General features: G+C 47.9%; 1 protein-coding gene across 3 annotated transcripts; it reads right to left on the bottom strand.

Moving 5' to 3' along the window:
* Positions 1-350: 350 nt before the first annotated feature.
* Lig4 (DNA ligase 4) lies at positions 351-15456 on the bottom strand. 3 transcript variants are annotated; one of them, XM_048456162.3, is made up of 4 exons: positions 15315-15454; positions 12437-12530; positions 7570-8826; positions 351-5141 (listed from the first exon to the last, which is right to left on the bottom strand). In XM_048456162.3, exon 4 carries the CDS (start codon positions 5110-5112, stop codon positions 2377-2379), a length of 2736 nt encoding a protein of 911 aa, XP_048312119.3. In that variant the 5' UTR covers positions 5113-5141; positions 7570-8826; positions 12437-12530; positions 15315-15454; the 3' UTR covers positions 351-2376. The 3 variants fall into 3 exon arrangements, with proteins under 3 accessions (XP_048312119.3, XP_048312117.3, XP_048312118.3); XM_048456160.3 differs by lacking the exon at positions 12437-12530 and having other exon boundaries at positions 15315-15456; XM_048456161.3 differs by lacking the exon at positions 12437-12530 and having other exon boundaries at positions 7633-8826; positions 15315-15456.
* Between the last annotated feature and the right edge of the window lie 7 nt (positions 15457-15463).

Below are 15463 nucleotides of genomic sequence, written 5' to 3'. Positions count from 1 at the left end.
AAGGAAATCTCTCACAGGCATGCCCAGAAGCTAGGCTAATCTACACAGCCCGCCATAGGGTTTCCTAGAAGTGTGCTTCAAGACGATTCTAGATCCTGCCAAGTTGGCTATCTATGAGCTATCACAAGAGGCTGTCAGACATCATACTGGACCTGTTGTGATACTTAAAGTCAGGATACAGAGTACCCCGAGTCAATAAAATCAGAGTAGGCCTTGCTGGGAGCAACCAAGCAGCAAACACTGGGACTTGGTCAAGAAAGCATTTCACTAAGGGTTTTTCAACACTTAGAAAGTCTAGGACTCAGGGCACCACTTAGGGTTCTCTAAAGGAACAGAACAGACGAGAGAAATCCACGTATTAAAAAGAGATTTACTGGGCTGAAGTACAGGACATTTTTCAGGTTGGCAAAGGATGGCCACCTCGTACAGGAGGCTGTGAATCTAGAAGTTACTTGGTCTATGAAGCTGGATGTCTCGGCAGTCCCTGTTTGGCCCTGGGGGATTCCTGGAATGCTGGTCTTCAGCCTCCGCGAGGATCCTGAAGAAGCAGGTTCCAACACAGGCAAGGGACAGATGAGCTTGTCAGCGACAGTGAGGGAAGAACTGTGTCCACCTTCCGTGTCCTGTCATCTGGACTGCCACCAGGTGTCACCCACACTCAGGGGGAGTCTTCCTGTTTAACCCCTCACACCCCTCACAGGAGTGCCCAGCAGCCTGTGTTTCAGTTGGTCCCAGAGACAGTCAAACTGACAACCAAACTTAGAGCCATCACACAAGCACGCTGACCTCGTAACAGATCCACCGCACCGCTTGACGGGATGAGGAAAAGTGGATGGAATGAGAGGAGCTCACTCAGTGCTGGCCCAGGTTAAGACGTCCAGGAGGTGCGTCCCTTCCAGTGCTAGCCTGCAGTGAGGCGGTGAGGCAACTTTTACGGCCTGCAAATATTCTCACAACTTACTGAGGAAATAAATAAGCATAGTAAGTTTCAGCATTGCTACCTGAACAGTGGCTTCATGGCTCCTTGCCATGGACACCATAAACAAACATTACCTTTGGTAGGAAAACTATAAACCTTCAACTATACTTGCACTTTGGAATATGCCTCTATAAACATGAAGAAGTACACTCTTAAATTGTCAAAGTTCATTTGGTATGTGAAACCCAACGATTCCAGAAGGAACATGACGAAGCTAGTCTGAAAGTAAACAGACAGAGCGATGGCTCACATCTGTAATTTCAATACTTGGGAGCTTACAGTCACATTACTGTAAGTGCAAGGTCACCCTGGATACCCACCTCACACAAAGACACAAAGTATAATAGCACTATAAAATCTGAATAAAAGAACTATGAGGAAATGCTTTAAAATAAGTGAACATTAATTATTTTGGTATTACATTAAATATTTAATAATTTTATTTAAATTACCATAACCACAAACATTTATTCAATTGCTTCAAAAAGAAGTCTAATTGCTTCAGATAGCTGATACCCATTGCCTCAGGTTCCACACTTCTCCCTTGCAGGGCTGCCATGGAAGTACATTTCTGAATACAGATATAATATACAACATTGTGACTTCAATTAACTATAAAAGCCATCTCTAAAAGTCAAAGCTTTCTCTAGTGACGTCACAGCTTGCTCTCTGTATGGGCAGCTCCTCAGAGGGTCACCAACAGGAGGCAAGCTCTGTGAACTCTGTTAATGCTGGAGTGTACATTCATGAAAAGCCTTTCTCTACGAAACATGTCCCACTTCAGAAAGATTAAATCTAAGATAACTTAAAACTGCAAAGGTTTTTATTTTGTAATCAAGTCAATCAACGTCTCATGTCCGGGGTTTAGATGATTCTTCTTTTAACTTCCCCCACATTATCAAGAAATCTTATTAATTCATTTGACCATAATCATAAAAAACTGCTTATTAAAATAGTTCATGCTTCCAGGAGGCATTTGAGCTCTTGAATAAAAAGACTTACTTTCATAAGTCTAACTGTAGTAACTCGGATTTTTTGAATAATTCTTTTACTAGCTAAAAACAAGTACAATTTTTAACTCTGGAAAATTCTGTTTAGAAAGCCAGAGTCTGTGATAGTCCTAAAAGCTTCCAAACAAACTTTACTAATATCGAATCAAATTCTAGCTTCTGCATGGCTGCGGCACAAGGGCCTCCTGAAACTGTCATTGTGCTTGTGCGTCATGGCTATCAGCCAAGTTAGGAACTTTGTTTTTAGCGGTGGTCCTTTTCTTTCGTCTTTTCTACCTAAAAATTACTGTCTTCGGGTAACGAACGCGTTTGAAGTATTTGAGAGGTAAAATGAATGTCGCTGGCTGTTTCACCGTGAGTGCCAATGCGCTCCCTGGAGAGCTAGCGCTAGAGCAAATACTGACTTTCATCCTGAAGCTCGCACTTGTCTACTGAATCGGTCACCCAACGTTCTTGCAGGATCTTAAACTTTTTCTTAAGAGTCCTTCTGAAAGCTTTGAAGTCTGCAACTCGGCTCCGATCTTCCCCAACGATCACATGAGACACCCCCTCAGATAAGCAGGACACTACCCTGGCTCCATGAAACCGCAGCTCGAGCGCAGTCACACCTAATCTCGTTGCTTCGATTTTGGAGCTCAAGTCGTTGAGAACGGCGTACAAGTCCAGATACACGGTGCAGTGCCGAAACATACTGAGAGGAGAGCGATCCCAGGAATAGCGGTATTCTAGGTCGGCGATCACGGGGGCCATTTCTTCAGGAGTCTGCTGCTCCCTGGGTTTAATTCCTGAAAACACTTCTTTCAGTTGATCTAAATCTGTATCAACAAAATAGCTGTCGCCATAGCAATCATATTCACGGGCAAAGTGCTGCTTCGTTGACGGGCACATGTGAACCATGAAGCGGGGCTGCCACGGCACACACGTCTTTGTTTTCAAACACTCCAGCAGCCACTCGGGCTTGACGACATCGTGCTCGCCGGAGGAGATAATGTTCCTCACTCTGATGTTCTTGCACCCTGCGATCACACAGTACGTTTCTGGGCCTGGATTCTGCACGACGCAGCCCCCAAGTTCTGCGATTCTGTTCTCCAGGTCAGGCTTGGGGTAGCCCTCCACCCCAGTCATAACACAAAACTCAACGTCCTCAAATACGTTAGAAACCTTGCTCACGTTAGAGAGGTTAGGCGCTTTGAAGTGTTCGATGATTCCGATGGTTTTTTTCATTTTGGAGACGGGTTTCCGTCTCTTTTCTCTAGGTTCGTCATCGTCGCCCACATGAAGGTGCTTTGTGGCAAGCTTCCCAGATGCTCTCCCCCTCAGCTCTTCCAGGTCACCCAGGGTCATACACTCATGCCACTCCTTGTCATCTCTGATCTTCTCGATGCGGGGGAAGCGCAGCGTGGTGCCAGTCTTGTACATGTCACTGGGGACGATCTCTGCCGCCTTGATCTGGACAATCACGGAGTGATGAGGCTCGATGTACACTTCCGGCTTCTCGGTGCCGCATAAAATGCTACTCGGTGGAGATTTCTTATGGAAAGGCTTCCAAAATTTGGCCAATTTCAGGCCAAGATCATAGAGCTCCTTCATGGTGTATCCTGACCCAACACGGCACAGAGTATGGAACACAGACGGCCTCTCACCGTGAGGCGGCGCCTCTGCCACCGCACACAAAAAGTGAGACATCATGCCACCTCGAGAACCTTTCCCCCAGTAGCCCCCCACAATTAAGAGGTCTAATTCATCCATTAACCCAGTGACATACTCTGGTTTAATTTTCAGCCACCCTTCACCTCTCTTGTCTGGCTTGTAAATTGACAGAGGGTGTTTAACCATGATGCCCTCCTCTCTGTTATCGATGGCTTCATTTAAGGCGTCCACCACCTCATTCTTCGTGTGAGCTAGCTTCTTCTGCACGATCTCTATTCGACCCTGGATGGGTGTCAGAGTACTGCTGAGGATCTCATATCTCTTCCTCAGGGTCTCACGCCCTAGCTTCTTATTATTAACCATCAACACGTCGAAGACACAGTAACACGTCTGCAGGTCGGAATCCTCCACCATCCTTTTGATGTCAAACTTGACCCCCTTCTGCATGAACGTCTGCGTGGTCGGGTTGTAGGCCATCATCTCGCCGTCGAGAATGCACTCTTGCACATCTGTCCGGAAGGCGTCGTGGATGAAGGGGGTGAGGGAGCCCTCCTGTGGGGATGCGCCAAACTGGTCGGTGTAGTTATAGCCGTTTCTGGAGAAGTACCGATACACTTCCCCGTCTTTGTGCATCTGCATGCGCTCGCCGTCCAGCTTGGTCTCGATGTAGAAACTCTGCTGCTTCATGTCCTTTTCCACGCGCTCCACATCGGCGACGGCGGCTAGCATCGGCTTAAAGGCAGAAAAGAGGCTGATAGAGATATCACTGAGCCCTATGGAGGGGTCATGGAGTTGCTGGCAGACCTTCTCCAGATCCGTGGTGACGTTGTGCAACTCAACTGCGTCGTTATGAAAAACGTTCAGTATCGTTTGCTGGCTGACGCCAAGTTTTAAGTCTTTAATGATCATGCGAATCAGCCACTTCTGCTCTAGGGCTGAACTCTGGGATATCAACTGGAGAAGGCTCTTTTTGACTAGGTCTTTTCTTTTGCCCGAATTATTGCTGGCAACTAAGTCCAAGAGTTCATTCACCTGCTGTATGGTTAAGCTCCCTTTCTGTAAGCACCGCGGCTTCAACACGAAGTACGCAATCATCGCAAAGTCCCCAGCATCCGAGCGGGCGCCACTCGGTGTTCGGTAATTCAGGAGCTTCAGGGCGTCCTTGCCTTCTCTTGGTAAATTCAGTAATTCAATGTAAAGCTTAGCCAGCATGGTTTCTTTGATACCATACGCCATCCTCTCTCTCTCTAACTGAGGGAGAATAAGTCTCATGGCCGGGTAAAAGGAGTCCGGAACGTCCTTCTTGTTCTTATGAAGGGCATCGTGAAATTTCCTCCAAGAATCTAAAAATTCCTTGAAGTGCCTGATCTTCTCTGCACGGTCTTTACTTTTATGTATCCGTTCCAACGTGGAACATAAATCTGCAAAGGGGACGTGAGCTGCGACGGTCTGTGAAGCTTGTGAGGTGGCCATCGAAGGGGCAGCAAGTCCTCTGGTTTGAACTGATAAAGCAAAGGGAGAGTAACTTTAAGTGGCAGTTGCAATTTATAAATATTTAAAACAATGGGCTTAGAGGGGCGATTTGGATCCCAATAAACTATTCATAGTTCACTCAAGGAAAGCAGGTCAATGCAATAAATGACAGACGCACGTGCAGCGGCGTTTCCTGCTGCCCTGACCGGCATTTCCCATCCGGTCTCAACAGCTTCAAGTCCTGTAACTGAGCACCATTTATCTTACATGCTAACAACACTGGCATTCTATCGCCTAAGTAGCACAGAACACAAAAATACAATTTCTAATAATGAGATGAGGTAAACTTTATTTCCCGGTCTCTGGTCATCTTTCTTGGATAATCATACAGCACTCAAAACAAACGACTTGCTGCCAGTGTTTTTAAGGAATTACTTGCTCGTTGAACCGGAACCTGATTTCTCAGGCATTCTGAAATCCAAATCATTGCTGACAAGACAAACCAATGTCTGCATCTGTCTTCATTCCTTCACTGATGCTAAGACAGATCCTCTGCCACTCAAAACCAGCTGGAAGTCCTGTCCCCATAACAACCTCATTTTTACCTGTTTCTATCACAGTTACACAAATATCAATTCATTATTATAGTTCTTTTTGATTCTATCTTTGTGCTTGCTATTTCTCAAATGTTTGCTGATGACATACAAGCCAGACAGTATGCTATGGCCAGTACAATTCTGCTTTGAGACAGCATATGTTCTATAAGGAATAAAGGGTAAAACGAGAGAAAGCTAGTAACACCTTAAATGCTTAACCAAAAAGAAAATTAAAACCCTAACAATCACCGCTCTTTCACCAAAGACATCTAAAATCAAGGAAGTAACTGAGTAGGGTCTAGAATGATTCTTAACATGGTTACACACGTATGGAATTTGTCTGACATTTTAAATATCTCTGAAAGTTCTCTAGGGATCTATGTCGGTCACTTTAACATACTTTTTTAGTTTTTGCTTTGGGGCCTGTCCTGGAACTAGCTCTTGTAGACCAGGCTGACTTCAAACTCACAAAGATCTGCCTCCCTCTACCTCCCGAGTGCTGGCTTTAAAGGAGTGTGCCACCACCACCCGGCTTTAACATGGTTTAAATTGCATAACAGTCTAGCAAGTTTTCTAAAAGTGATTTCAAACAAAAGGTATATTCCAGGAATCACAATCATGCCTCATCACATGACTTCAGACAACAGCATCTGAGTGGGCAGTGGTGATTATGAAAGTTCCCACCCTCCACTTCTCCGCCCCACAAAGAAAAGTCTCGCATCAAGTGCTAATTTGTGCAATCCATGACGAGTATAATGCAGATTTGCTTGCGAAACTAATTCCTAAATGCTTACAAGCGATTTGTGGGAAAGCACACGGGGCGGGGACTGGGCTGGTTAAACACCGACACCAGCAAAACGGGCTGCCAGTTCGGGTCTGCCCGCACTGGCAATAATTCACAGCCAGTACTTGTGGTCCATGAAGGAAAACAACAAACCTCCCTTCTTGGTCTTATTTTTGACAGAGAAAACCCAGTTACCCAGTAGGTGAGATCAAGAGAAGCCCACTTGGGGCTGTAGCTCCTGACGTTTCTAACTGCATTTTCCTTTCATCCCCTGCTGCAGCTGGCTCACATAACTGACTGCACCACCTGCTTCTGTCAAAGGGGAGCACGATGGTGCACAATCCCAGATGCCATTCTAACTCTAACTTTTGCACAACGCACATAAAACGAAGCATATTAAGAAATACGTTCTGAATGCTCAAGTATAGGAACATTGTCTGTAGGTCTATCTGTAGAATGCATGTCATCTCAAACGTTTTCTCACCAAAACGGAGCAAGCGATTCAGGTGAGTTTATACTCACGGTGTGCTGCAGGAAACGGTGAATACACGCGCATCTTAAAATAACTATAATCGCAGATAATAGGTTGCCTATTGCTCTAAAAACACACAACTTTTACTCAATACAACTGCAAGGGAAGTTATATATTTGAATCTCTGCTTTTACCCGATCTCCAATTTTATTTTACCCCCCTTTTTTTTTGCATCCTGAGGTTTGAGATAATGCTTTCCATTTGCAATAAGAAAAAATTATGATTGTTGTAGGTAGGCTTCAGGCGCTGAAGTTCAAACGCACTCTTACACTTTCTAACACTTGATAAAATCGACTACCACAAGCTCTCGAAGGTGCTCAAACCGGACTTCAGAAAGAATGACACTTGTTACTTCAACGTCTGCTAACCTAAGCAACCTGTGCGGCTGGGGCGGGGCGGGAAAGTTGTGTGCAGAGGATCATCTATGTGCAGAAGGAAGGCAAGCAATTAGAACGAACAGGATGCCATCCCTCGGTGGCTGCCAAGTTCAGGAAGGATGCCAGCCTCAGGACCTCACCCGCCCTCCCCCTCCCAGCCAGCCATACCTCCAGCCTCTCAACGTCCCTCTCAGTACGCCCAGCTTCGCTCCGACCGGAAGCGGCCCTCACCATAGGTCTGTCCTGCGTTTCCGCCAGCTGCTTGCCGCGCAGGCGCACTGCGCCTGGCACTGCTTAAGACCGCGGGCCAGTGGGGTGCGCAGGCGCAGTGATGAGCGGGCGCGGTGCCTCAGTGACTCAGAGCGCCTGCGCAGCAGGGCCGCCAGGGCCTCGGGCTGTAGCCGAGCAAGTTCTTTTCCATGCCGCTGGGTGTCGACGTTGAGCCGAATTTTGAGCCACGGGGTTGCTGCCCGGACATGCTCGGTTCACAGCCTTCTAAGGGACGAGAGCATCCTCCCTCCCCTCCAGGGCTGCGGAAAGACTTTTGCAAAGTCATCTCTGGTTCTGTTTGTAGCGTTTTCACTGTGCAGAAACGACACACAACTGATATTCATAATTCATGGCACAGAAACATACCTTTAAGGACCACGAAATAGTCGATAGTTTTGTTGAACTCATTAACTCAATAACTACTAGATACTCAAAATAGAATATAGACTCAGTGCCCTATGTCCAAGCAACTCTTGTCTTCCACTGGAAATGTGGCTGTGACCTAACCTATTCACCAATCAGAATTCAGAAATTACGGGCAAAAGGTGAGAAAGCCTGGGATCATTGCCTTTGAAAGTGAAGCTTTGCTGCAAGGCTGAAACGCTAGAGGGTTAGGGGTTTTAGGGGTGGTCTAAGTGCAGAAACCGAATTAGACACTAATATTCTGCAGAGACGAAGGACGACACAGGACACGACAAACGAACCCACGTGGATGAGTTTATTAAGGGTGGGGGGACGTGACAGTGAGGGGAAAACAGTAAAGAAGTGGCCGGGAATGGTGCTCTCAGATTTTAAAAGAATCCCAGCGCATGCGCGTGAAAGAGGCATATCTACGTCAGACACTGGTGAGATAGATATCTATCAGCCAGCCCATAGGCTGCTGGGAAATGTAGTTCCCCGGGAGAATAACATTTCCATGCTTTTTGATTTGTTAAAAATTTGGGTGTGGGGGGTTAAGGGTCTTAATGGGTAGGGAATGGGGGCGTAGCCCGGTCTCTCATAACTGTTTCCTGCTGACTTTGTGGGCATCGAGGGGTTTGGAGTGTCTGATGCATTTTTGTCTGGTCCCATCGCTAGGGTCAATGGCTGATTGAAACTGCATCTCTTCGGGTCCTGAAGAACTGGGTCATCTGATGGCTTGAACCTCGTAAGATGCTGAAAAGACAAAAGTCATATTTAGGAGAGGAAAAAATTAAAATGGGGGGCTTAAGGATTTCTGAGAGCAAGAATGACAGAGTAAGAATTAAGTGGTGGACGGGGGTGGTGATGACAGAGAGAATTAGATGGTGGATGGGGGGGGAGGTTAGGGATCCTCAACACCAGGAATGATAAAAAAAATTTAAATGATACTTATTCCGTTCAAGTCTGGTCCGTTTAGGTGGATCAAGCTGGCCCCTGGAGCTTAAAAAGATGTCTTAAAAGAAATAAATTTTAGATATTTTAACCCTGTGTTCATGATCAGGATAATGGAGTGTATCCTGGGTATTACCTTAACGTCCAGGAGACCCTGCTGCAGTCAGTGGCGAACCTGTTATGTCAAGAAACTTGTTAAGATTTTGCTTCCCACCTGGACCTTTGGCTCCGTGTCTGATGACAATTCCTGTAACAACAGCTGAGTGGTTATTTAGAAATTTAAACATGACATGGGAGGTATTTGGATATGACAGTTTTGTACCCTTGACTCTGTGTCTGATGACGATTCCTGTAACGGCTGAGTGGTTATTTGGACATTTAAACATGACATTGGAGGTATCTGGACATAACACACATAGGGAAAGGAGAAGGGAGAGTATGTTGGCACAAGAGAGTTAAATGAAGGATGGGACCTCTATTTCCCTTGGACTGGAGTAAGGGGAGCTGAACTTGGTGTCCTCTGGAACCTAAGGGAGCAAGGTCCTGTCTGAGTCACCGCGTATGAGGAATTATCTTGAGCTGGAGGAGTAAATGGTTTAAGATGTGACAGGTGAGTCCAGTGAGAATTCCCTCGAGCTTGGCAGCTGTAGGAGTTAAAGAATTACTCTGAGGGGACCCTGCCATTTAAGGGAAAAGGGGGAGGGACGTTGACCTGGGGGAGAAAATAATACCTGATCTCCTATTTTAATCGGCGGTGGGCATGGGTTAGCACATGGTTGAGGTAATGAGTGGTCAGCGAAATACCATAGTAAAGTGCGTAAATGAGTTAGTAGTGGAGTAAGCAGGTGATCGGGAAGGGGAGAGGTTTTAGGTGAGAGGCCGGGAGTTAGAACTGGACATGAGTTCAAAGGGTGAGATGAAAAGGGGGCTTCTTGGGAGGGCCCTAAGCCTCAGGAGGGCCAGAGGTAAGAGTTTTACCCAGTCAAGGTGAAGTTCCTGCGACATTTTAACAAGGGCATCTTTTAAAGTGTGGTTACTTCGTTCTACCTTCCCTGAAGACTGAGGGTGGTATGGGATATGGAAATGCTATGGAATTTTAAGAGCCTTAGATAAGTTTTGAGAAATCTGGGAAGTGAACTCAGGGCCATTATCTGACTGAAGAGAGGTTGGAATTCCAAACCGGGGAATGATCTCTTGGAGAAGTACATCAGAGACTGTCTGGGCTCTCTTATTAGTGGTGGGAAATGCTTCAACCCACCCAGACATTGTATCCGCCAAAACCAGGAGATATTTAACTCTTTTGACTGCGGGCATATGAGTAAAATCCAGCTGCCAGTTAGTTCCTGGAAGGGAGCCCCTGGCCTGGTGGGTAGGAAAAGGGAAGTTACAGTATTTGGTCTTGGGATCTGACCTTTGACAGATCTGACAGGAGGTAGTGATAGCCTTTAGGAACCTTATGTCCTCAGCGGTGGGTTGGAGCTTTGTTATTAGGATGAAAGAGCTGATGTAGGTATGACAGGATCTGTTGGGTGTCAGGAGGTGTCTGTGAGAGTGTGGGCTGCACTGTAAGGACCCCCTGTGATGACTGAAGTAGATCTGGGCTCTGGAATGCTGCTGTCTTAGCTGCTCTCTCAGCCCGATTATTTCCCTTGGAAATAATGGAACTGTCGGACTGGTGAGACCGACAGTGAATAATTCCTATAGCTTTGGGGAGATGGGAGGCTTTTAACAGGTCCATAATATAACCTGAGTTAGTTATGGATCCTCCTTTTGTCGTAAGAAGCCCACGCTCCTTCCAGATAGCTGCGTGGGACCGGAGGATATGAAAGGCATATTTAGAGTCTGTGTAAACATTTAAAGATTGTCCCTCTGTTAACTGAAAGCACGGGTGAGAGCTATCAGCTTAGCCTGCTGGTTAGTGGTATGGGCAGGGAGTACCCATGCCTCCACTATCTCAGTATCTGATACTATGACATAGCCTGTTCTACGGTTCCCATCACATAAAAAGGAGCTGCCATCTGTGTACCAGGTATAAGTGGCCTGGGACAGTTTGCCCCCCTGTATATGTGAGGGGTGGGGCAGTAGATCCTCTAGGATCTCAATGCAAGAGTGAGATGGGGAATCATTACCATTAGGTTTAGGTAGGAGATTTGAGATGGGGGCGGGCAGCACTGGAAAGTGAGTGTGGCATCTTCTACCAGTGCCACCTGGAGGGAAAGAACTTGAGAAGGGGGTAGGGTTTGTAAGCCTTTGTGAGTTAAGAGGTTAGACAGATTATGGTGGGAGAAGACTGTGGTAGGTGCCCCCAAGGTTAGTTTCTTTGATTCACGAATAAGAAGCTCAGCAGTCGCCAGAGCACATGTGCAGGGTGCCCAGCCCCGAGTGGCGAGGTCCATCTTCTTTGACAGGTATGCTACAGGCACAAAAGAAGGTCCCAGGTGATGTCCTAAGACCCCAAGGGCATATCCCTCCTTCTCTGCTACATAAAGAGAAAAAGGGCGAGTTAGATCCGGAAGATGAAGAGCTGGAGCCTGGAGAAGGGCCCGTTGGAGTCTCTGGAAGGGTTTGGTAACCGGATGGAGAAGGGGCTCATACAGAGAGCAGAGAGCTGCTTCATATAGGGGGCGGGCGAGGAGAGAAAAGGAGGGGATCCAGGAACGCAGGAAGCCGGCCACTCCCAGGAACGATAAAACCTCTTCTTTGGTGGAAGAAAGTGCAAGATATCGAATTAGTTTTTTTCTGTCTAGAGTGATGGCCTTTTGAGTTGAGGTTATAGTTAATCCCAAGTAAGTTACCTGAGTGGTAGATAATTGAGCCTTAGAAGGTGAGACTCTAAAGCCCCTTTTGGATAAGACATTTAAAAGAGCAACAGTATCCGTCTTGCTGATCTCCAATGATGGGCTGCAAAGTAAAATGTCATCCACAAATTATATGAGCTTGGATTTAGGGAGAGACAGTGAGAGCAGATCAGAGGCCAAGGCCTGGCCGAAGAGATGTGGGCTGTCTCGGAAGCCCTGTGGGAGAACAGTCCAGGTGAGCTGTGTGGAAAATTTAGTGTCAGGGTCCGTCCAGGTGAAAGCGAAGATGTTTTGAGATTGAGGGCTGAGAGGAATGGAGAAAAAGGCATCCCTTGAGGTCTAGAACCGAGAAGTGGGAGGTTCCTGGAGGAATATTAGACAACAGGATGAGGGGGTTAGGGACGACTGGGTGAAGAGGAACAACAGCAGAGCTAATGAGCCGGAGGTCCTGGACCAGACGATAAGTCCCATTAGGTTTTTTAACAGCAAGGATAGGGGTATTGAAAGGAGAAGAGGTGGGGCGGAGCAGCTTTTTCCTTAAAAGGTCAGAAATAATAGGCTTGAGTCCCTTGAGACTCTGGGAAGAGAGAGGGTACTGAGCTTGGGTCACATACCTGTTGGGATCCTGTAACTGAATAACAACGGGGGAATGGTGTTTAGCGACGGAGGGATTTTGGGTGTCCCAGATTTGGCGGTCTACCTGGGAGGCTGGTAGGAGAAAAGACGCATTAATGTCAGAAGGTTGGGAGGCTAGGAGAAGTGGCGTCACCGGAAAATCTGGAATCAAGTGAATGGGGGGAGCGAAAGAAATGGAGGCTCCGACCTTAGTTAAAGGTCCCTCCCCATGAGAGGTACTGGACAAGTTGGCATAACTAAAAATGAATGAGTGAGATAAATGCCTCTAAACACACAATTGAGTGGTGGAGTCTGTAGAGGTAGATAAGGCTGCCCCCTACCCCGACAATAGGGGAGCTGGAAGAAGAGGTAGGTCCCAGAATTCCCTCAGAACCGATTACATTGCTCTGGTGTCCAAGAGGAAGGAAATGAGCCGTCCTGACACAGTGATAAATACCCGTGGCTCCTGATCACAGATGACAGTGGCAGTCGGGTCATTAAGGGAGCCCGGGGAACCTTCAATCATCCAAGACCAGGCCCAGTAGGTCAACTTGGGAACTGTCTGGGCCCGATGCCTCCATGCCACCATGCATACGAGGACAATCTACAGACCAGTGACCTTCCCTGTGACACCTTGGACAAGGTCCCCTGGGACTACGATGAGGATTAGGGCATCCTCGGGCCCAGTGACCCGTCTCACCACATTTGAAACACGGACCAGGCGGTTCACGCCCCCCGGGAGTCGGGGGAGCAGCACGGACAGCGCGGATGGGGTAGTCTGTCACCTGAGCTGGTCGGGCAGCCCTGGTAGCCACGCGGCAATGATTGCGGGCTTTGTCATTTCCCGCATGGTACACTTCAAAAGCGGTCTCCAGGACTTCTGCCTGTGGAGTTAAGGGGCCTTTTTCCAAACGCCTGAGCTTGGCTTTGATGTCTGAATGACACTGATTAAAAAAGTGAGCCATTAATAGCAGTCTGCCCTCGGGGGATTCTGGGTCCAGGTTTGTGAACTGTAACAGAGTCTTTGTGAGGCGTTCCAGAAATGCAGAAAGATTTTCCTTTGTATCCTGAATAATCTCTGAGAGTTTGGAATAATTTACTGGCTTGAGGGCAGCCTTACGGAGGCCTGCCAGGAGACAAGTTAAAAATCGGTCTCTGGCCAAAATCCCACCTGGACTGTTATAATCCCAGTGTGGTTCCTGGTCTGGGACTGCCTCTGCCCCTGGAGGGTGGGAGGCAATAGTCTGGTGAACCTCCTCGGCATGCTGTCTGGCCTGGTCCCAAACCCGCCTGCGCTTCTCAGGAAGCTCCTCAGGAAGTAGGTTATTAGACAGAATCATAAAAGTGTCATGGAAAGTGAGATTATAGGATTGAGTAATATATTGGAATTCCTTTATGAAAGTGGTAGGATTAGATGTATAGGACCCAAGCAATTTTGCTATACGGGAGAGTTCTGATAGGGAAAACGGAACATGAACCCTAACCAATCCGTCTGCGCCAGCCACTTCCCCCAACGGCTGGATGGCAGCAGGCTTGGCTTGGTTAGGATAAGCCTCCATGGCGGCACGTGAACGCATAAGCGGAGGAGTAAAGGTAGTTGCCAGCGTAGGCAGCCGGGTTTTGGAAGACCGGAGGGGTGGAGTAGGACGGGAGGGGGATGAATCCGGGGAACTTTTTGGGGACCTGCGGGGAGAAGAGGAGTCAGAATCTGTTGAGTGGTTTGTAGACCGCTGGGAGCGGGTGGATTTAGGTGAGCTTCGTGAAGACCTGCAGGGAGAAGTTTTAGGTGAGATATTTTTAGTCCTGGAACAAGATTTGGGGGAGATTTTTTTCGACTTGGAAGAAGCTTTAGGTGAGACTTCTGTAGACTTGAAGTGGATTTACATGGGGATTCCGGAGACCTAGAATTAGAAGGTTTAGGTGAAGTTTTGCTTGACCGGGTAGAGCGGGAGGAGGTAGATCTCCGAGGCCGGAAAGGTGGAGGTTCGTCGGCTGGAACCATAACAGGAGCGGAGGGTTCCATAGGAGGAGCAGATGGCATAGCTAGAAACATGTGCGCAGGTGAACAGTGAGCCGGGGCAGAGGGGTTGATCTTAGTGGTCATATAGAAAAAGGCCTGGATATAGGGGAGTTCTTTCCATTTGCCTGTACTCTGGCAGTATGTTGATAATTCCCGTAAAATGTCGGGATCAAAGGTGCCGTTAGGAGGCCATTTACAATTTCCCTCTAAGGTATATCGGGGCCATTTTTTTGAACAGAGACGGGTAAGTGTGGAGAGTTGTAAGGAAGGCATTAAAGCGTGGGGCTGGAGGGTGTCCAGGAGACGCCCTAGCAGGGAGGCGGGAGGGATTGGCTTAGCGGGTTTGCTTCCCATGGTTACGGCCGTGAAAAAAACCCGCAAAAAAAAAAAAAAGTGGCAGCTCAAGCCTATAACGAGAACGGCTCCCTGTTTAGGTGAGTTGCAGATGGTAGCGTCCCCGAGCCACGTGTAGGCTGTTAAGGACCTAGCTGGATCTGGGCAGATTGCTCAGAAAGCAGAGGCCGTGCTGCACCGTAGCAGTCACTGCACCGTAGCAGCCGTGAGGACGAAAAGAAGGAAAGAAAGGAATGAAAAAATAAAAGAGTAAGAACTGGAGACCCCGGGGCCCCCAGGTGTGGGTGTGCTGGGGGCTGGCCACGGCCAACCGTCCCTGGCACGGGCTTAACAGAGGAAGAAAGCCGGAATTGAATGCCAGCGAAGGGAGCAACCAAGGCCTTGAAGACCCAAGGTTGGAGTGTCTCCCCCCACACCCCCAAACACCGGGGTTTCCGCGAGCTCGACAGTCAATACCCGGGTCAAAAAGGGGCGGTTAAGCTGGCCGAAATGGGGACACTCACGATTAGAAGCTGGTATTGTTCGGAAGAGCCGCGAGAAGCAGATGGAACACGTGGGTCGCTGTCGGTCCCCAGTCCCGAGTCAGTCCCAGAAGTCGGAGCTCAGCGTCCCGGAAGGAGCCTGAAGCCGAGACCCCCGCCCGGGGTGGGCG

Source organism: Myodes glareolus, chromosome 23 (assembly GCF_982192425.1).
Source record: "Myodes glareolus chromosome 23, mMyoGla1.1, whole genome shotgun sequence".
NCBI lineage: Eukaryota > Metazoa > Chordata > Mammalia > Rodentia > Cricetidae > Myodes > Myodes glareolus.
The sequence above is the reverse complement of the archived record's forward strand: the minus strand, read 5'-3'. Positions and strand labels throughout refer to the sequence as shown.

Excerpts from the sequence above, each read along its gene's own strand:
- Lig4 (XM_048456160.3), bottom strand. The coding sequence starts at position 5,112 with ATGGCCACCTCACAAGCTTCACAGACCGTCGCAGCTCACGTCCCCTTT.